Source organism: Eutrigla gurnardus (genome assembly GCF_963514095.1).
Source record: "Eutrigla gurnardus genome assembly, chromosome: 20".
Classification (NCBI taxonomy): domain Eukaryota; kingdom Metazoa; phylum Chordata; class Actinopteri; order Perciformes; family Triglidae; genus Eutrigla; species Eutrigla gurnardus.
Genome location: NC_139931.1, coordinates 14,842,964 through 14,866,437, shown reverse-complemented (window position 1 = coordinate 14,866,437; position 23,474 = coordinate 14,842,964). Strand labels below are relative to the sequence as shown.

Sequence of the window (23,474 nt, the reverse complement as noted above, 5' to 3'; positions counted from 1 at the left end):
ACTAAAATATATTGGTTTCAAAGTGCATTTTCCTGCCTCTTATAATGCAGTCATTTATTCTACTGTAGGTTCCTTAGCTACGGGTATGACTGCTAAGGAAGAGGTAAGTAATTCACACACTTGTTCTGACTATTTACTTTGTATCCCATGGTGATTTATACTTTTCTACATACAGAACATATTTATGTCTTCACAGCAATCTGTCGAGATTCCTGAAGAGATCAACAGGAAGGAACAATATCAAAGAGAAAGTGAAACACTACTTTGCAGACTTCACCTTCAAGACAAACATCAACAGAAGTTGACACCAGCAGACTTTCTTAAAGTAGGTTCCCCTGTGAAACAGGACCATGACACATATGAGGCTCATACGTTTCTTCAGAGGCTGATGATGTTAGACTACAGAGCCAGATATATTCCTGTAAGACAAGAAAGTCCGAAAGTGAGCCATTCAAACCCTGTGCCAGAGTCTGACGTAGTTGAGACAGACGACGACGACGATGCTCTTTTTAGTACGGGTGTAGACTTTGATGAATCTGAACAATCTCAAGTGCATCCAATGGACCTTCAAATGGCAGTATTTCACTGCTCAGACAACTTCTTAAAGCAGAACATGATTACAAAGCTATCACAATGTCAGTACGCCTTGCCCTTGCTTGTTCCTGACCCAGTCACAATGGATATTAACTGTCCTATGTGGACATTTAGACAAATAAGAAAAACATGGAAAATAACTCAAATCAAAGATAATTCAAACATTGTCACCATGAAGAGCATGCCCATCTGCAAAGCTGAGACACCCATGGTGTCATTTCTTCGTCTGGGTTCACTTCCTCTGTCTAAATCTCAGCTGATGAACACTTTGATCAACGACCGCCACAGCACCTTCTTCCACAGAGATTGCCAAGGTAACACCAAGTCTCGCCATCTGATGGATGGTGTGGCAGAGATTGCCTGGTACTGCCCTGCTGGAAGACCCAATGATGCCTTCAAAGATTGCATTGCCTTCTGTAATCTTCATGGTGATGCTCTGTCGATTGTAAAACAGCGTGACATACTGACTGACAAATCTTCAGTCAATGTTGTATTTGTACCATCTCTGGAAAAAGGTGACAATAGTTCTGCAGTTATCTCAGCCCTCTACAAGTCGCCCAAGCCTCTAATTATTCTCATTGCTGATAATGATCATGGTGCTGTTGAGATGAAAGTGGGAAAATACAAACTGGGTCTGGACAGAAGCCAGTCAAAGGTTACTGAAGATCTGAAAAAAATCATTGGAAACATTTTGTCTGGACCACATGCGTCCTTTCAGCTTGAAACCATGACTGAGGTCTCTGGAATCAAAGTGGATGAAGACGACGAAGTATGCCAAAAAGGAAAATCTGATGCAATGAAAATTGTGAGCTTGCTCCATGGGATGGATGTTTCAAAGATCAAGGATACTTTTCTCCCTTGTCAAGGCCAACTGTGGCATGAATGGGCCCAAACAAACAAAGAACTGTATCACCTCAAAGAAAAAATTGAGAAGGAGAAATGTCAAAAGCAACAGAAATTGACACAAATACGACAAAAACAACGCGCTGCTTCCTGTAGTGAACTGATGCAGTTGTTCATTGAAAGCCTCTCATCTTTTCCATCGACAGACAAAGAGTATTTTCTGAAATGGACTCAAATCTCAATAGATGCCCTCTCCACAGACGATCTGTCGTTAATCCTCCAAAGCTACGATGAAAAGTGGGCTGAGGTCTTGGCTTTGAAGAAGAAGCATGACAAATCTGATCTGCTAAAAAGAAAGGAATCTGAGCTTGATCAAATTTCAACAAAACTACAGTCAGCAACGTTTGGCTTGGAGCACGTCTTCAGAGAAATGGGACAGATCTATGAAGCCCACGCATCTCTGAAGAAACAAACACAGAGTGGACGGACAGACTGGTCTAAATACCCTGAGCTGGCTGCAGAGCTGATGATATCAGGACGACCAATGGAGCTGATGGATGGCGATGCAGGTCATGTGCCTTTAACATGGATCTCTAGTCTTTTAGATGAAGTCATCAAGAAACTGGGTGACAAGAGACTTTTTGTTTTGTCAGTGTTGGGCGTACAAAGCAGTGGGAAATCAACCATGCTGAATGCCATGTTTGGGTTACAGTTTGCAGTGAGTGCTGGCAGGTGCACCAAGGGTGCCTTCATGCAGCTGGTCAAAGTCTCAGAGGAGATCAGGGCAGACTTTCAGTTCGACTACATTCTAGTGGTGGACACTGAAGGACTGCGTGCCCTTGAATTGGCAGATAAGACCACTCTTCACCACGACAATGAGCTGGCAACGTTTGTTGTTGGTCTGGGAAACATGACACTGATCAACATCTTTGGAGAGAATCCAGCTGATATGCAAGATGTTCTGCAGATTGTTGTTCAGGCTTTCATGAGGATGAAGAAAATCAAACTGGCCCCAAGTTGCATGTTTGTTCACCAGAATGTTACAGACATTGATGCTACAGAGAAAAACATGGATGGAAAGAGACGGCTGCAAGAAAAACTGGACAAGATGGCCCAACTAGCAGCCAAAGAGGAAGTTTGTGATGCTGAGTGCTTCAGTGACGTCATTGCATTTGATGTACAGAAAGATGTGAAATACTTTGCCCAACTATGGGAGGGCAGTCCGCCTATGGCTCCTCCAAATCCAGGTTATAGTGAGAGTGTCCAAGAGCTGAAGACCACTATCCTCTCTAAAGCTTCACAGTCTGCTGGCATTAGTCTCTCACAGTTCAAAGGCAAAATTAAGGACCTGTGGAATGCCCTGATGAATGAACACTTTGTCTTCAGTTTCAAAAACACACTTGAAATTGCAGTGTACAGAAAACTTGAGGTCCAGCATGGGAACTGGACCTGGGCCCTGAGGAGTGAGCTGTTGACCATTGAGAACGAGCTTCATACCAAAATTGAAAATGGAAAACTGGACAAGATCGAGCTCAGTTGTCTTCATGAGAAAATGAATAAAACCTATGGAGATATCAACAAAGCAGTGACATCATATTTTGATGATGACAGAGACAAAGAAATGTTGGTTCAGTGGCGAGGCCGATTTGAAAACAAAATCAAGGAGTTTTATGATGAACAAGTGAACGGAGTTAAAAGAAAACTGGAGGAAGTCATCCAGCAGAAGAAAGCTTGTAAGAAACTTGAAGATAAGAACACAGAGTTTGAGAAAAAGCTGCTCCAAAAGAGCAAAGAGCTCGCTCATCAGTTAAAGGACAAGGCAAACGATGAAAAGGAACTTAAAAAGCAGTTTAACGCTGTTTGGAGTCACTGGGTTAGCGAACTAACTACAGATACCAAACCTATTGAGGACATCAACTTTGACAACGACCGGGTAAATGTCCTTCTACACCTTGGTTACGAATGGCCTCTGATAACTGAATCCAAAGAAAGCGGCAGATACAGAAAAATAGCAGAGATCGGTGATTACTTTCACTATGTCTCTCTCACCAAGCATCAAGATCTCTTAGAGTCAAGCCAACAGTCTCAAGATCATAAGACAGAAAACACACACACACAAGGGCAAAAACGTTATTCATTAACAACTGCATGGGCGACCTTTAAAAAATCTTTTCGATTTGGGCCAACACAACAACTTGAACAACATTCATCAAGTAGTTCTTTATCATATGGGGAAAGGGAACTGATCAGATCCCTCATTGCCTCTGTTGAACTACAGACCATCAACAGCATCAAGAAAAATCCTGTTGCTACAAGAGGCTACAGCCCAGCTTACTTGCAAGAAGTTGCTTACAGTGTGAAAGAACGGGTCACAGAATTTGAATCAAAGAGGAAATACGCTCTGAAGAAGGAGTTCAAAGTGGATCTCCTGCTCTATGTGTTTGACAGAGCAGAGAAATGGCTTTCAGAGTCCCACAAGAAGTTCAAATGTAACAATGACGCACACACGTATGTAGAAAGCAAGAAAATGCAATACTACAACATTTTTAGAAGCTTCTGCAAAGGAAACTCATCCGCTGTTGTGCTTGGAGAAATGATCTGTGACCAACTCAAGAGTTCCACCGTTGAGGCCGTCTTTAACAAGGCTGCCATTGATCTCGCTCATGAGATGAGGTGCCATTTCCCAGCATTCAGTGGGAACAGACTCAACTTGGAGAAACATGTGTTGAAGTCACTCGCGGAGAGACAGGACTTTGATCGTTTTATCACCTACATCCGAAAGCCAAAGAGGTATGTAGAGACTTTTATAAGAGAAGAAGTGCAGAAATACATCTTCAAGGACAACAAAGAGAAAGCTCTGAATATACTCAAGAAAAATGTTGACGACATCAAAAGCCTTGTGAGTTTAGGTTTATACACTGCAACAGAGAAAGTCAAAAAGAAAAAAGGCGGCCCAGACATGTGGGTGGAGGAATTTTCCAGTTTGCTAAAAGACAAGCTAACATTCAAAATCACCTACTGTCAAAACTTCAGCGACCCAAACAGTTTTGACTTTCTTAAAGAAGAGATAGAGAAAGGGCTTGTATCTGTCACTAAGGAGATGAGTAGCCTCTCACTGGATAAGATCAAGGAATTCAGGATGAAGCCTGATCAAATCCTCATCGATCAGCTGTGTAACTGCTGCTGGGTAAGGTGTCCATTCTGTGCTGCTGTTTGTACCAACACACTGGAAGATCACAGTCCTGACAGACACAACGTCCCTTTCCATCGCCCCTCTGGAGTCGAAGGATGGCACGTGAGAGGCACAGTGGAACTGGTCATCGATTTCTGCACAACTTTGGTTGCAAGTGATAGAAAATTCTTTCCCACTCATGATTCAGATGAGAGCGTTCCTTTCAAGGAGTATCAAAGAGGTGGAGATAAATATGCCACATGGGAGATTACTCCTGATGCATCCAAACTGACATACTGGAAATGGTTTGTATGTCGATTTGAAAAGCAACTGGAAAACCACTATACATTAAAATTCCAGGGTAGTGGTGAAATTCCCAGCGAGTGGAGAACCTACAGTCAGTCAGAAGCTATTGAAAGTCTGGATGACATGTACAACCTGTGAACAGAAACAAGCGAGCTCAACTCAAAGTCACAGAAGGCCAAAGCGTCTTTACATATAAAAAAGAAATTAGAGTTTATGATTTAAATTACGGCAGCAATACTGAGGATGAAGCTTCTCCAAAATGACTCATCAGACATCTGAATTCATTATACTTCATCAGCTTTTATTTTATTCTACATGACAATGACGATTCATGAAATTGTCATGATTGTCAAATATTATGGACACATTTCCACGTCCTCTAAAAACAGGATTTTAAGATATGATTTGACTTTTGTTTCATACATTTATTGTGTGAAAGTTGTATACTTTAAATGAAACATAATTGTGTAAAATGAGTTATGAGAAGTATATCCTTTGTTCCTCTAAAGATGTGTTTGGTTGGTGTAACTCCCGTTCAGTCAATCATGACACAAGGTGTTCCTCTCTCAGGCATTTATTCTCTTCAGTCGAGGAATTGTCAAGAAAAGTTCACAGGTCGACGAATGTCGTAAGAACTAAATAAAATAAACATAAACAAACAATTAAATTCACGTAACACAGAGCGAGTTACGAAGCACAATATAAACAATGATAATACATAAACATACCTCACTGGCCTTCTTAACTAAACGGAGTTAAGGACACTTTATTCTTCTTCTTTCATCTGCTTCTTTCATACCGGACTTATTGACCGCTGCTCGCCTCAAGCATGGTGAAGGTAAAGTGCGTCAACACAAAACGACGCGAGAGCACTGACACCGGCGGACATTGGTTCCGCTACAATAAACAGTTCCTTTTACACACAATTACATCCATGTAAAATAACAAAAATATATTCCCTTATTTAAACTTAAATTATTCACATTTTATTCATATTTAACTACCAATTATTTATTAATTGTTTAAATGAACTTAAATAGTATAACTGACTTTGATGGCAGCTACACTCCCACCAAATCACTGGTGATTTCTCTAATGAACTTAAGATAAAGATTCAAATAATAATTCAGATAATGTTTATGATATTTGGTGTGAGGAAAGGCAGTGAGACAACAAGGCTGCATTACTCAGCTTCCAGCAGGGTGACTGTCTTGTGAATTGGTCTAACGAGGTAAACTGGCTTGTTGAGTCGCTTTCCTTGGTCATCCAAAGTTGAGTCACTTATAAGCAACTGCAGCTTCCTCACACATCCATCTTCACCAGGGTACACTTCAGTGACCTTGGCCAGTTTCCACTCATTTCGTGGTGCAAGGTCATCTTGTATTATCACTACATCGTTGACTCTTGCATTCCGACGTATCTTGTTCCATTTTTGTCTCTGTTGCAGGTTTAACAGGTACTCTTTTTTCCATCTCGACCAGAACTCATTGGCCAAATGTTGCACTCTCCGCCATCTTTTGCGAAGATAAAGGTCTTCTTTCACAAACTCTCCAGGTGGTGGCAGGATTATGGAAGACTTCATCGTCAGGATGTGATTGGGCGTGAGAGGCTGCGGCCCAGTTGGATCATTGAGTAAATGTGCTGTTAAAGGTCGGCTATTTATAATCGCCATGACTTCATATAGATAAGTTCTCAAAGACGAACTGTCAAGTCTTTGGGAGGACTGATCCAAAATGGATGTCAACACACTTCGTATTGTCCTGATTTGCCTTTCCCAGGCTCCCCCCATATGGCTGGCGGATGGAGGATTCATGACAAACTCGCAGCCCAGTTGCTTGAAGCACTCTTGCTTCATCTCCTTCACAGCTTCCAGGAACTCACGTTTCGCACCAATAAAATTGGTTCCTTGGTCGGATCGAAGTTGTCGCACATTTCCACGTACAGCGATGAAGGTCCGAAGTGCATTAATAAAGGCGTCTGTTGTCATGTCATCAAGTAGGTCAATGTGCACAGCACGAGAACACATACAAGTGAACAGCAAACAGTAGCGCTTCAGCTCTCTCTGACCCTCCTTGACATAGAATGGACCAAAACAGTCCATCCCACAATAAGTAAAGGGTGGAGTTGTTTCCATGCGTTCACGAGGTAAATCTGACATTTTCTGTTCTTCTGTAGAACGTCTGAATTTTCTACAGTTCACACATTTGTAAATGTAGGACGACACAGCATGATTACATCCAATTATCCAGATGCCGTTTGACCGTAGTGCATTCATTGTTATGCCACGCCCTTGGTGGTGCACTTGCTGATGATAATGCTTGATCAGTAAGGTCGATATGTGGCTAGACTTCGGCACGACTGCTGTATGCTTGATGTGAGGATGCAAAGCTGCATGTTCAAGTCGACCTCCCACTCTGAGGATGCCCCGTTCATCCAAGAAAGGATTCAATCGGTGCAGCTTGCTGGTCTTATTCTTAGCTGTGATCTCCTTCTTAGATTGAAGATTTTGGATTTCCTCTGAGAAGGTTGACTGTTGGACAATACCAATGATGGTAAGTTCTGCCTCTTTTCTCTCTTCGAGACTTGTGGCTTCATTGGTTCTGGATACCAACCCTTTAAGCTCTTTGATCCACCGCACAAGCCTGGCGATGGCTTGGACTAACCTTGTCCAGCTGGAGAACTTAAGGAAGCGATCGAGCAGTGAATCTTCTGTTGTTAAGGTCTTGTACACAAAAGCTTTACGCACTTCTGGGTCTTCAACTGCAATTTCTCCCACCTTAGTATCTCCACTGGGAAGCTCGTCACACCAGAGAAAGCTTGGACCCGTGAACCAGTTGGAAGCAATGAGCTCCTTTGACTTAAGACCCCGAGATGCGTGGTCTGCGGGATTTTCTTCAGAGGCCACATATCTCCATTGACTTGGATCGGTACTTTCCTTTATTCGCTGAATTCGATTTGCCACAAATACGTGGAATCTTCTGGCCTCGTTGTTGACATATCCAAGTACGACTCTTGAGTCCGTCCAGAAGATTTCCTGGGCTCCTTCGAGCTCCAACTCTTTTCTGAGCAAGTCACTGGTGCGAACAGCAACAACAGCTGCTGAAAGCTCGAGTCTTGGTATTGTAGTGACCTTCGTGGGGGCCACTCTGGCCTTACCCATGACCAGCGAACAGTGGATTTGTCCTGTTGCACTAACTGCTCTCAGGTAAGTGCATTCTCCATATCCGGTGACACTCGCGTCCGAGAAATGATGGAGTTCGTGTCTTTGGACTTCACCGAAGCTTGCTGGGAGATAACATCTTTGAGTCTTAACATCAGCTAGATTCTGTAGGTCCAACAACCAAGATTCCCACTGTGACCGAAGATCGTCAGATAGTGGTTCATCTCATCCGGTTTTCTCTCGGCACATCTGCTGGAGTATTTGCTTCCCGACAAGAATGAAAGGCGCTACGAAGCCGAGTGGGTCGTAAACAGATGCTACCGTTGACAAGACGCCTCTTCTAGAAAGCGGGCGTTCACTCACCACTACTCTGAAGAGGAACTGATCTGAAGAGATGCACCACTTAACACCTAGGGCTCTCTCAATCAGTGGCTCACTCAAGGCTAAGTCTTGATGTCGTGCCTTTTCTGCACACTCTTCTCTGGGAAGTGATGCAAGTACCTCCTGACGATTGGAAACGAACTTGTGGATGCGTAGCTTGCCAGCGCTGCAGAGCTGTCTGGCCTCTCTAATCAGCTGTATCGCTTCGTTATCTGATGACACACTCGTCAGCCCGTCATCCACATAAAAGTTCCTTTCTACAAAGCGGATGCTTGCTTCACTGAAACGACCCTGTCCTTGAGCTGCAATGTGCTTGAGGCCGTAGTTTGCACAGCCTGGCGATGAGGCGGCCCCAAACAGGTGCACTCGCATACGATAGTCTGATGGTTGGGCTTGAAAGTTTCCATCTTCCCACCATAGGAATCTCAAATAGTCCTGGTCTTCTGTTCTGACATGAAACTGATGGAACATACGTTCAATATCGCACATCACTGCTACAGGACCCTTGCGAAACCGGCAGAGGACACCAACCAAATTGTTCGTCAGTTCTGGCCCAGTAAGCAGATGGTCGTTCAATGATACGCCTTCAAACTTCGCTGAACAGTCAAACACGACTCTTATCTTCCCTGGTTTCTGTGGGTGGTACACCCCATGGTGCGGGATGTACCAAGCAGGGCTATTATTTACATCTTCCATTGAAACCTTCTCAGCGTCTCCGCGAGATATTGTTTCACTCATGAAGGCTACATAGTCCTTATGGTATTGTTTGTCCCTTTCAAATCTTCTTCTCAAACATTTCAGACGATGCTCTGCACATTTCCTATTGTCTGGAAGATTCGGCCTGCCTTCTTTAAATGGCAAGGGCATTTCACAGTGACCGTCTGCTTTGATCCTGATTCCTTCCTCCATTATTGATAGGAAGCGGAGATCCTCTTGAGAGATGTGAGCATCTTCTACACCTCTTTCGTTGAAGTCAGACTCAAGTGCTTTTATCACATCTGGTGGAGTGATGACTTCTTTTACTTGTGTTCGGCATATGTACCGGACTTCACTTGTCAGATTAGCAGGCGACTGCTGATAAGGTGTCACTTGTCTCACAACAACTGTGTGGCTGCTTCCGAACGCATCACCGTAGTCGACACAGGGATTCACACCGCCGACGATACTCCAGCCAAGGTCCGTTCTTTGGGCAAATGGCTCATTGTCTTTGCCAGCCACAACCTCTCTTGGTAGCAGGGCTTGAGAACAATTGTAACCTATAAGCAGGCCAACATCACATTCAATTAAAGGAGCAATCTCTTCAGCAAGGTGCTCTAGGTGAGGCCATGCTCTTGCTGTCTTAGGTGTAGGAATATGACTTAAATTGACAGGAATAAACTCTCTTGTGTAAGTTACTGGGAGAGGGATTTTCTTTGATGAATAAAAGCCTCTAACTTGCAAACCAGTTAGCTTCTGACTTGGAATGACTGTACTTGATGCAAGCGTTGACAGTTTCAATTGCACAGGCTCCCTTGGAACATCCAGAATGTCAGCCTTTTCTTGCAAAACAAAGGTGGTATCACTTTGATTGTCCAAAAGTGCATATAAGAGAACTTCACTGTCTGGGTTACTTGTTGTGGATAACCATACTGGCATAACCGAGGAGGTATGGGTGCTCTTCATATCTTGTACGACTCGGTGAGAAGTTGCCTCCCTCAATGATGCATCAGTTGGTTTAGACTCTGTTCTTTCTTTTGACCTTTCTTTCTCTTTTGAGTGTTTCACACTGTCCTTTCTTTCGTCGTCCCGATATTCTTTCTTTCTGTCCTCCTTAGCTCGATCTTCGTGTAAGCATGTTGGATGCTTCCTTTTGCATGTGTCGCAGACACTCCTCCTTTCACAGTTCTTTGAAAGGTGTCCTGTTTTCAAACATCCAAAACACATTTTATTTGTTTGCACAAATTTGACTCTTTCTGTAATTGACTTGTCCATGAACCTTCGACATGTATGAATGTTATGGTTTGCCTTCTCACAAAATACACAACCTTTAACATCTGAGTTTTCTTCAGAGCTGCTTGCTAGCACTTTTACACCGACGCTTCGTGTCTTTGGTGTCTTCATCTTTTCAACATCATTAGACTTCAGAGCATGAAGAGAGGTCACAGGGCTACAGGCTATCTTAGCTTCCTTTGCGACAAACCTAACAAACTGACTGAAGCTGGGGAATGTCTTGGCTTCTTCTTCAATCTCAATTACCTTTCTGTTCCATCTGGCTATCAACCAATCAGGAAGTTTGGTAAGTATCCTTTGGTTTTCACCACAGTCATTTAGGACTTGGAGACCTTTAATCTCAGACATTGCTGTTTCACAGCCTCGAAGAAAGTCTGAGAACTCTCTGAGTTCAACACTATCCTTGGGTCCTATCTTTGGCCATGAGGTGAGCTTATCTCTGAAAGCTTTAGCGATCATGAATGAGCTTCCGTATCTTTCTTCCAGGACGTTCCACGCTGAATGGTAAGCTGCATCCGTGCCTATCAGAAAATAACTCTCAATGGCTTTCTTTGCAGGTCCGCCGACATACTTACGGAGGTAGTAGACCTTCTCATTCACTGGAATGTGTTTCCTTCCTATCAGAGTTTGAAAAGACATCTTCCAGTCCTTATACCTTAGCGGGTCTCCACTGAAGACAGAAGGCTCTGGTACAGGCAGACGGCTTGCATTGATTGAATCTGCTATTGCACTGGCAAGTGATGTAGTGCTATGCTCTTGATGGGCGTTAATAGCAGGCTGCTCCCTTGTGGCAGTTTGTGTTAACACAGCAGGTTGTACATGTGCACCAGTTTGTGTTATATGATGCACTGGGTGACTTCTTGGTTTAGATACAGGTTTCTCTTGCTTGGGCTTGCAGTCGTGGAGCAAATCTGATATCTCTTGATCTGAGTCTACTTCTTGTTGATAGACTTGCAGTCTTGCCTTTGCAGCATTCAACTTCTTGACTGTCCTTAAGCGCTCTATCTGCATGCGCTTCTCTTCTAAAGCATTTTGCCTTGCAGCATTTTCAGCTTCCTGTAATGCAAGTCTCTGTCTGTTCTCATTTTCAAGTGTTTCAAGCTCTTGTTTCTCACGTTCCATTTCTTGTAAAACTTCCAAAGTGGCTTGAGTTGCAGCTAACTCCGCTGCAGCTTCTTTTACCTTTGCAGAGGACAGACTTGAACGTTTTGAACTTAAGCTTGAACTCTTTGTAGACTTAACTCCTTGAGAGTCTACATTAGATCTCTGGGATGCTGCAGATAAAAACACTGAGCCAGTCTCAACCCAGTATGCTTGATCACCTTTAGAGTCTTCACCTTTATCTGTCTCTTCGTTCAGATCCCATTGCAAGATCTTTTTTGTGAGAGCATCACATGTGTCTACTCGACGGCGAGTCTCTCCATCAGGTGCCTTGTGTTGACGTAAGTCTTCATAGGCTTGTTTTACATCTGTTGAAGCATGGTCAACTTTAGTCATGTGGTCTTGCAGTATCTCATTGGGCAGGGATCCGTCATGTGCTCTTTTAGCCTCCCTCACAAGAGATTTCCATTTCTTGTAAGTAGTTGTGAAACTGTTCAAAAGCCTTTTAGATTTGTTGTCTTGGAGTTCTTGACCCTTTTCAGTCAGTGTTCTGTTTCTCTGACTTCTTCTTGGTCCTTCTTGTGCAGCAGCTTGTTTCTCAACACCAACCTCACTATCTTGTAATGAGATTGTGTTTAAATTTGCTTCAATAAGATGTATAGACTGCTGTTCTACTTCTATAGCTTCAATATTACCATGATACACAGCCATGTTCAGAATTGTTTGAGTTAACCTTACTTGTAATTTTTGATTTAGTTACCCTTTAAATGTAACTGAAACTAGTTACGTTGACTAGCTTAGCTTGAAGATTACAAGTTAGTATAGCTGTTAAATTGCAATAAAGATTGACAAATTTCAACTAACCTAACCCTTTTTAACCTTTAAATTTAACCAACAATTTTTTACAGTGTCTTAATGTTTCAAAATCGCTTTCACAATACAAATGAACTTATTTCCACTTGCAATTAATTATATCACTTATTTTTAACTTTAGCAGCAGCAAAGAATGACTCTTTAAATGTCAAAACACTTCCAATGGTTAAATAATAAACGAATATGATGAAATCAGAAATGACTTGCTTGTTATCATGTACATAACATCAGAAAACTTAACCTTTCAGCACTTATAGAGCCCCTTATAAGCAGTTGATAAGCTTTACCTCTTAACATCCAACTTGTTTTGAATGCATTACTTGTTGTAAGCTTGATCACTTGGTGCTCTTGGACTCTGCTTGCTGCTTGCTTGAGTTACCGGCATGTGCACAGTCTTATTTTCTCTGCGCTAGCGTGCGTTGCAACTCTCTTGCAGCTCCGTCCACGGCGGGCGCACACATCGTCTTTCCACCTCACGTCGGACAGGCTGTTCTCGGCGCTAGCGTGCGTTGCAACTCTCTTGCAGCTCCGTCCACGGCGGGCGCACACATCGTCTTTCCACCTCACGTCGGACAGGCTGAGTTCTTACTGTAACTCCCGTTCAGTCAATCATGACACAAGGTGTTCCTCTCACAGGCATTTATTCTCTTCAGTCGAGGAATTGTCAAGAAAAGTTCACAGGTCGACGAATGTCGTAAGAACTAAATAAAATAAACATAAACAAACAATTAAATTCACGTAACACAGAGCGAGTTACGAAGCACAATATAAACAATGATAATACATAAACATACCTCATTGGCCTTCTTAACTAAACGGAGTTAAGGACACTTTATTCTTCTTCTTTCATCTGCTTCTTTCATACCGGACTTATTGACCGCTGCTCGCCTCAAGCATGGTGAAGGTAAAGTGCGTCAACACAAAACGACGCGAGAGCACTGACACCGGCGGACATTGGTTCCGCTACAATAAACAGTTCCTTTTACACACAATTACATCCATGTAAAATAACAAAAATATATTCCCTTATTTAAACTTAAATTATTCACATTTTATTCATATTTAACTACCAATTATTTATTAATTGTTTAAATGAACTTAAATAGTATAACTGACTTTGATGGCAGCTACAGTTGGTATTTTTACAAACAAGATGTGTGATTGCACTGATGCACATTGTCTGACATGTATATAATTGTATCCATTCAAAATAAGAAATGACAGCCATGTTTGCTTTAAATTTTTATTTTTACTTTTGTGCACAGAGCTCATTAAAAGGAGTCATGACATGTAGTTCTGATAAAACTTGAATATAAATGTCTCTGTAATTGTATTTTTATGGAAATCAAGTTTGAAGGGTTTTGAATGTATCTAACATAAATAATAGATAATAGGTGGGTGTCCTGAGATTATACTGTATTCATGAACTGCAAATAACTTGTTTTTGAGACTTGTTGAGTTACAAGTTGTGATAAGTTGACATATTGTTGTTTTGTTAAAGCATTGAATTCCTAAAAAATAAACAAAAGTTAGCTGAAATGGTATGTTTATATATGCAAATGAGTTATCTATTGTTAACATTTGGTGGATTTAGGAGAAATCTACAGATGCAAAAACACAAAGTGTAAATAAACAAAACTTGTATTATGATGTTTTCTTTCCACTGTACTTTTTTTTTTCCTCTAACATTTTATTTACACTGAATCTAAACACCAGGGGCCTCATGTATCAATGTTGCGTACGCACAAAAACATGGCGTACGTAATTTTCCACACCAGCGTTCAGATGTATCAAAAGTGAAATGAGCGTGGAAATGTGCGGTGTCCCACGGCAGCTTCATGGCTGGCGTACGCACGTTTCTACAGCTATTGTTCCTTTGGCGACGCTCTGAGGTGATGCTAGGAAACTGTTAATTATGTGAAAACAATTAGTCCTCAGAGTAATGTGCACATCAGAGACACATTAATGGACAATTAACACACACGTGTTTGCAATCATATGGATGAATATAAAAGCATGCACAAAGTGATGAAAAATGGCATTAACAATGGCAGCATGGCCTTGTTAGAAGACATTGCAAACGGTAACATCAGACGTGAGAGGGTGTTTAGAAAACGGGAGGATATGCTAGCAAATGACGACAACTGGCTCATGAGTCGTTTAAGGTTGCCGAGGCCAGTGTTACTGGAGCTGTGCGCAGAGCTGCGGCCGGCCCTAGAAAGAAACACAGCCAGGAACCAGGGGTGTAAATGTCTGATAAATCGCGTTTATATTCTCATACAGGATTGTTTATGTGTTAACAGGTCATTGTAGCCCTATAGTGTCACCTAGTGGTCTGTTCTGCTTTTATTTTGAAGAGCATCGTTTTCTTCTTGTGATGTTTTTTTTGTGACGCTAAACTTCCTGTTACTCTGTTTTCACAATGTGCTCACGCATCGTCGGAGGAACGGTAACACTTATAAACTCATTAGTTATTCATCCTTTTCATCTGTTTGAACCCTGTAAGAAAAGAGTTTACATTGTGATTTACCTTATTATTTTTGTATTGTTCGTACCTGTTATTTCTAAGAGCTCCAAACTGTGAGGTGTGTGGCGAGCTAGAGAGCATGCTAGCTGATGGCTGAAACTCAGTAATTAGCGCCCTTGGAGAGCGGAATGAGGTATGAAAATATGTAAAGTGTGTTGTTATCAGAAGATACTTTGTTCAAGGAAAAGAGAATATGATTAATATGTGAACATGTTTTATGTGAATTATTTGTGAAACTACAAAGAAGCATTTTGTATTTCTTCTGTTTATTCTGTAGTTTTCACGGTGCATATGGTGCGTGGTGCACGCAGAAGAACGAAATAAAAGACACCCGTTTGAAACTCTCTGCGTCTTAATCAATAAATCCGAGGGGCCGCTACAGTGAAAACTCATCGCTGCACCAGCCCTGCCCTCCCTGGTGAGAAGCTGACAGCATCACAGCTGAGGTCCAACTACCAACCTGATACCAGCCAGTACTTCGCTTGCACCCAACTTCTGCACCCAGGCAAGACTGAAAATGGACAGCACGCTTAAGGTACAACTGCAGGAGCAAAAAGACTGAAAAAGGGACAATTCTACATGCAAGCTTACGGTACAACTGAAGTGACTGAAATAATAACAATGGTATTGTGAGGTCAAAATAATTTGCTAATTCTTTGGTCCTAACACTGTGACAATTTCGAGAAAACTGGCTCATGTGCTTGTGGAATAATAATTGATAACGTGTCAAGGTCTGAGGTTAAATTGCTTTAAGCTATTAATGCTTGCAGCGCTTATTTCTGTCTTCTCACTATTTTGTTGTTACTGTTTTATGCAGAATCTGTTAATGCTTGACATATAAAATATATATATATAAATATTACTCTGTGGTAAAGGATAACTACAGCTTAAAAGTGTAAAGTCAGGCATAGGACAATCAAAGGCCACACTCGACCTAAAGCAGCAGCACAAACAAGCAAGATGTCACTCCCGACAGAGAAGACAGACAATCCTAAAGACACACCATTTAGGTCCAGCTCACGTGAAAGAAAGCTAACAGAGAAAGGCCAAGAGATGCACGACCAAGACACCAAAAAACGTGAGAACACATTTAACAAGACGTATGACTCTTGGAAGATGGTAGCAAGGGAAACAAGGACAAAACTAAAAACCCTCTGTTCATCAGAAGACCTAAATACATTACAGCAAGACATTCAAGCAAAGCATGATGATGTAAGCCAGCAGTATGAACCTGTTCTACGTAACAGTAACACCACACCAAGTATTGTAAAAAAAATGGATGCCTGTGTTACGCTAACAAAGGAAATTTGTAACCTCATAAGTAACCGTCTTGAGACAATTAATCAAGATCATAATGACCAACTTGAGAAAGAAAGGGTAAGAGAAATATTAACCAAAGATGAATATGGGTCTGTCTTTGGCCATACCAAAACTGAAACGTCATCAGAGAGATCGAGCAGCCACTCCAGCTCAACCAGTACCCACAGCAGTAGAGTAGATGCACAAGCAGAGCTCGCTGCTAAGCTGGAACAATCAAAAGCCATGAAAGAAATCCAAGCACAGAAAGCACATCTTCACAAGTTAGAGGGTGAATGGAAACTTAAAGAGGCAAAAATGTTGTCAGAAATGAAACAACGAGAGGTGGAAATGCAACAACAGTTGGAACATGAGAGAGCAAAGTTGCAACAGTTACAAGTAGAAAAAGACGTTGCTATAGCAGCAGCTCGCGTGAGAGCATACGATTTTGAAAGTTTCGAGAACCATGATGAGGAGATTAATGACGAAACTAGCTCTGCTTGCTACAGAACGGAAACTAAACCTCGATTGAATCCAGGTGCTGCATCATTCCAACCTCACCAAGCAGCTCCTGAAGTGACGATGACCCAGGAGTCTATCAGTCTAGCCCAAGCAATTGCCAGCTCATTAAGCATGAACCGCTTGCCGGTCCCTGAACCAACCACGTTCAGTGGTGACCCTTTAAAGTTTACAGATTGGAAGATGTCCTTCATAGCTCTTATTGACAGGAAACCCCTTCCACCAAGTGAGAAGATGTTTTATCTCAAAAATTATCTTGCTGGAGAGGCGCGCAAAGCTGTAGAAGGCTTCTTTTATCGAGATTCAGAGAACGCATACAATGGAGCATGGGAAGTCTTACAGGACAGATATGGGAACCCGTTCATCATACAAAGGGCTTTCCGAGATAAGCTCATGAGATGGCCAAAGATCAACACAAACGACCCACTAGCACTACGAGAGTTCGCTGACTTCCTCCAAGGCTGCACTGAGGCGATCCCACACGTCAAAGGTCTAGCTATTCTTAACGATTGTGAGGAAAACCACAAGTTGCTCAAAAAACTACCAGAGTGGATCTTGCACAAGTGGAGTAGAATAGTTGTAGAGGAACTTGACACATCTGGAAGCTATCCAGATCTTGCATGCTTCACAAAGTTCCTGAGCAAAGAGGCACGGATAGCTTGCAACCCTATTGCTTCTCCATTGTTGATAAGTTTCAAGGCCACAGACGAAAGATCACCAAAGAGAGCCAAAGCTTTCAACACAAATGCACAAACAAAGGGTTTCGCTCAGGAGAAACAAGAAACAAACAGCAGCAAACCAAAATCACCTTGCTCTGTCTGTAAAAGCGAAGCTCATATCATCACCAAGTGTCCCACCTTCTCAGCGAAGAGTGGTGAAGACAAAAAGACATTCATTCATGAAAATCGGCTTTGCTTTGGGTGCCTGAGAAAAGGTCATATGACCAAAGAGTGTAAGAGGAGACACACATGCGACATATGCAGCCGTCGTCACCCAACCTGTTTACACGAAGACAGGAAACAAAGACCTGTGGAAGCAACAACGCATAGCTCCACTTCCACAGAAAAACATGCAAGCGTGGAAACGCACAGTGTCGTATCCCATACATCAACACAACGTGCTTCCGCTACCTCAAGTATTGTACCAGTCCTTGTGTCTTCAATACAAGAGCCACACAAAGAGGTACTCACATATGCAATACTGGACACACAGAGTGACTCAACGTTTGTCTTAGAAGATGTACTTGACAAACTGAATGTTGATGCCCAACCAGTAAAACTGAAACTAAGTACAATGACGGCTATTGACACAATCATATCTAGCAAGAACGTCCATGGTCTACAAGTTCGAGGACTACACTCTAAGAACCACATCCAACTACAGCAGGCCTACAGCCGCGATTTTATCCCAGTGGACAAGTCTTACGTCACAACGAAGGAAACAGCATTACTGTGGCCTCATCTCAAACACTTGGCAGATAAGCTACCACCCCTTCAAGACTGTGACGTAGGGCTCCTAATCGGATATGACTGTCCATCAGCACTAGCTCCTCTTGAGGTTATCATTGGTGATAGAAATCAACCGTTTGCACAGAGATCAGAACTAGGATGGAGTATTGTAGGCTCATCAAACCCCCACCTGGACAGACAAGGAAGTCAGAGCTTTGTGCATCGGCTCACAGTAAAGGAACTGCCAATTCCATCAGCGACAGACGTTCTCAAGACCCTAGAATCAGACTTCATCGAGAGAACTTATGAAGATAAATATGTGTCCCAGGATGATTTTCATTTCATACAGTTCCTCAGTGACCACATCACACAGAAGAAAGACGGACATTACGAGATGCCCCTCCCTTTCAAGGGCAACAGTCCACCCAACCTACCAAACAACAAGAGGCTAGCCACAGTTCGCCTGCAGTGTCTTAAAAGGAAATTAAAGGCCAATGAACAATATTATGATCAATACAAAACATTCATGGAAGAAACAATTAACAAGGGTGATGCAGAGCCTACCCCTACAACATCTGAGGGAGAGACGGAATGGTACCTTCCACATCCTGGCGTCTATCATCCCAGAAAACCGGGCAAGCTGAGAGTCGTATTCGACTGTTCGGCCAAATTCCATGGTGTTTCTCTAAACGACACTCTGCTAACTGGGCCTGATCTTATCAATCCGCTGGTAGGAGTTCTTTGCCGTTTCAGGAAGGAAGCCGTAGCGGTTATCTGTGATATAGAAAGAATGTTTTATCAGTTCTCTGTCACTCCTGAATCCCGGAATTACCTGAAATTCCTCTGGTGGAAAGGTGGAGACTTGGAGAAGGAACCACAGGAATACCGGATGGCGGTTCATCTCTTCGGAGCCGCCTCATCTCCAGGATGTGCCAATTTTGGCTTGAAACATCTGGCACGGCAACACAAAGATACCTATCCACTGGCATCAACATTTGTGGAGAGAAACTTTTATGTTGATGACGGGCTAGTCAGCGTCCCAACGGTCGAGGAAGCTAAGAAACTGATCACTGAGTCACAGGAGTTGTGCAAAAGAGGAGGCCTACGCCTTCATAAATTCAACTCGAATGAGGAAGCAGCTCTTGCCTGCTTAGATCCCTCAGAAAGAACAGCAACCATCGAACCTCTGGGACTGGATCCGACCCTATCAGAGCGTGCACTCGGCATTCAATGGTCGATTGAATTTGACACTTTCAGCTTTAACATCAGCTCGAAAGATCAGCCATCAACCCGGCGTGGTTGCCTGTCTGTCATTGCTTCTCTTTATGACCCACTGGGATTCATCGCTCCGTTCAGTCTAACTGGGAAGCGTATCCTTCAAGAGCTGTGTCACAGAGGCATCGGATGGGATGACCTACTCCCAGAAGATATGAGGCAACGGTGGGAGGAGTGGATAAATGGTCTTCACAAGTTGAAAGAGGTTTCAATTCCGAGATGTTACCACCCATCAGATTTCCATAACATTGTCAGAGTAGAGTTGCACCATTTTTCGGATGCCAGCTGCGTGGGATATGGTGCTTGCTCTTACGTCAGGTACAAAAATGACAAGGACGAGGTCCATTGCAGTCTCGTGTTGGCGAAAGCAAGGGTTGCACCCTCAAAGGTCACCAGTATCCCGAGACTAGAACTCGCAGCAGCTGTGGTTTCTACAAAAGTGAGTGTCATGTTAAAGGCTGAACTTGACATAAAGATTGATGAAGAGGTTTTCTGGACGGATTCACAAGTTGTGCTTGGGTACATTAACAATGATGCTCGTAGGTTCCACATATTTGTTGCGAACCGTGTTCAGCTGATAAGGGATAACAGTCATCCCAGTCAGTGGCACTATGTGGACACTGCAGAAAACCCGGCCGATCACGCATCCAGAGGTCTTCGTGCTTCAGACATTCACTCAACAAACTGGCTGCGAGGACCGAAATTTCTCTGGGAGCATGAATTTCATCTAACACCCAACGCTCCAACAGAATTACTTGTTGGTGATCCTGAAGTCAGGACAATCCAGGTGCTTGCAACCGAAGCCAAAAACTGCAATGACATCCTCAGGCGTCTGAGTCAGTTTTCCTCCTGGACAACAATTCTTAAGGTGGTTGCAAGAATCAAGAGGCTGGGGTCTAAACAGAAACAACACAGTGAGCATGTGACCGTTAAGGAGCGTGAGAAGGCTGCTGACGAAGTGATTAAGATCGTACAGCAGCAAGCCTTCTCCCATGAGATAAAGATGCTTCAGGCTGAGAAAGACCTTCCAAACTCAAGCTCTCTTTTCAGTCTCGACTCCATCTGGTCTGAAGGACTCCTCCGCGTTGGCGGGAGATTAAAACAGTCATCACTCTGTCACAAAGTCAAGCATCCGGTCATCTTACCAAATAACAGCCACATCACCAAGCTGATTGTGTCCCATTTCCATGCGAAGACATGCCATCAGGGTCGAAGCCAGACTTTAATGGAGCTTCGGGCCAATGGATTCTGGGTAATTGGTGGGAGCAAGCTGGTTGCCAAGCTGATACACGCTTGTGTGTTATGCAGGAAACTTCGACGTCCGACAGAGAGGCAGCGAATGGCCGACCTTCCCAAAGAACGCGTCGAAGCCTCAGCACCTTTCACATACAGCGGCATGGACTGTTTCGGTCCTTTCATTGTAAAGAAAGCCCGCAAAGAATACAAAAGATACGGCTTGATTTTCACATGTCTGTACTCTAGGGCCGTCCATATTGAAATGCTTGAAGATTTGTCAACAGACTCATTCATCAACTCATTGAGATGCTTCATCAGCCTAAGAGGAGCTGTTCAACAACTACGCTGTGACCAAGGCTCTAATTTTGTTGGAGCCAGAAATGAGCTCAAGGAAGCACTTAAACAATGTAACACTAAGCTAGTGGAAATCTTCCTGACTGAGAAGCAGTGTGAATTTGTCTTCAATGCCCCCTCTGACAGTCACGCAGGCGGTGTCTGGGAACGCCAGATCAGAACCGTTAGAAATGTGCTGAACGCTACCTTTGCACAGTGCCCAGGCCGACTTGATGACGCCTCCCTCAGAACACTGCTATATGAGGCCATGGCTATAGTTAACAGCCGCCCATTAACAGTGGATGGAATCAATGATCCTCTGGCACTGGAGCCTATAACACCGAATCACCTCATTATGATGAAAACTAAAGTTGCGCTTCCTCCCCCTGGAGTATTTGTTAAGGAAGACTTGTATGCAACAAAGAGGTGGAGAAGAGTTCAGTATCTCATTGAACAGTTCTGGAGCCGCTGGAAAAAAGAGTACCTGCTGAACATATCCGTGAGACAGAAATGGCACTTACCACAGCGCAACCTCAAAGTGAATGATATTGTCATTATTAAAGATGACAACCTCCCAAGAAATCAGTGGCAACTTGGACGAGTGATTGAAGCTGTTCAAAGTAGTGATGGCTTAGTTCGTCGAGTTAAAGTGCAAGTCGGGGAGCGGAAACCTCGTAAAAAACAAGATCCCCCCTCCAAACCCTCAGTTATTGAGAGACCAATCAAAAAATTGGTGCTCCTCTTTGAGAACTGATTAAAACAAAGCGATAGACAACACTGCACACACTGTTTTTATTATGTATGTTGCTAGAGTCAAGAAATCCTGTACAATTCATTTACTCTTTGTGTATTTATTCATTCATTGTGCTAGGATTTGGTGGGAGTGTAAATGTAAATCGCGTTTATATTCTCATACAGGATTGTTTATGTGTTAACAGGTCATTGTAGCCCTATAGTGTCACCTAGTGGTCTGTTCTGCTTTTATTTTGAAGAGCATCGTTTTCTTCTTGTGATGTTTTTTTTGTGACGCTAAACTTCCTGTTACTCTGTTTTCACAATGTGCTCACGCATCGTCGGAGGAACGGTAACACTTATAAACTCATTAGTTATTCATCCTTTTCATCTGTTTGAACCCTGTAAGAAAAGAGTTTACATTGTGATTTACCTTATTATTTTTGTATTGTTCGTACCTGTTATTTCTAAGAGCTCCAAACTGTGAGGTGTGTGGCGAGCTAGAGAGCATGCTAGCTGATGGCTGAAACTCAGTAATTAGCGCCCTTGGAGAGCGGAATGAGGTATGAAAATATGTAAAGTGTGTTGTTATCAGAAGATACTTTGTTCAAGGAAAAGAGAATATGATTAATATGTGAACATGTTTTATGTGAATTATTTGTGAAACTACAAAGAAGCATTTTGTATTTCTTCTGTTTATTCTGTAGTTTTCACGGTGCATATGGTGCGTGGTGCACGCAGAAGAACGAAATAAAAGACACCCGTTTGAAACTCTCTGCGTCTTAATCAATAAATCCGAGGGGCCGCTACAAGGGGTTGTCCGTGCCCACACAGGTGCTGACCACTCTGGGGTTTCTGGCAACAGGAGCCTTCCAGAGGGAACTGGCCGATCGGTCAGGAGTGTGCCAGTCCACTCTGAGCCGAGCCATGCCAGCTGTGTGGAACGGGATCATAAGAATGTCATCCAGGTACATCAAATTCCCATACAATGCTGTTGAACAGGCCAACATTAAAGCGCAATTTGCAGTTAGAGCCGGTTTCCCTAATGTAATTAAAGCTATTGACTGCACACATGTTGCTATAAAAGCGCCATCACAGGATGAATTTGTTTTTGTCAACAGGAAACATTTTCATTCAATACATGTTCAAATAATATGTGATGCGCAAATGCAGCTCACCAACATCGTGGCAAGGTGGCCTGGTTCAACGCTCGTTCATTCTTACTAATAGCATGGTTGGTAACAGGCTGGAGGCTGGCACGGTGCGCGATGGGTGGCTTCTCGGTGAGTAAATGTATCCGTTTAATTGCGCCCCGAATGTAAACCAGCACGATGCCCATTTGGGCGTGCATTCAAATATGTGCATTTGTTTATCCCTGGTGAAAATAGAGCTGCAGAGCTATCTAACAAGCCCTTTATTGTCTCCTTGTGTTCAGTATTTGTGTCGATAAACGCGTGCGTAAAGTTGGAAATGTCACACACTGCAGTAGCCACGGCGCACTTCTGCAGTCATTAATATATATGATAATATAATATATAATATATTAATATCCTCCTGTCCCCCCGCCCGTTGCGGTCACGCTTCGGCGGTGGGCCGAAATCCTCCGCTTCACCTCCACCTTCACGTCGGACCATTTCTTTTTTATTTCAGGGAGTGTGCGCTGCTCCGACCCCACAGTGTTCACTGCCT

At 43.0% G+C, this 23,474-nt stretch overlaps 1 protein-coding gene across 4 annotated transcripts in view; it reads left to right on the top strand.

Annotated features, from left to right (window-relative positions):
- LOC311031283 (interferon-induced very large GTPase 1-like) overlaps positions 1–23,474 on the top strand; it is a 60,127-nt gene that overhangs the window by 4,788 nt on the left and 31,865 nt on the right. Inside the window, exons 12-13 of one of the 4 annotated variants that reach the window (XM_084037494.1) lie at positions 69–103; positions 197–5,441. The exons of the other annotated variants lie outside the window; for them this stretch is intronic. Of the exons in view, the coding sequence (XP_083893620.1) occupies positions 69–103; positions 197–5,053 (4,892 nt within the window). The 3' untranslated portion in view covers positions 5,054–5,441. Of the gene's footprint in view, positions 1–68; positions 104–196; positions 5,442–23,474 lie in introns of those variants that run through there. 4 annotated transcript variants of the gene reach the window in all.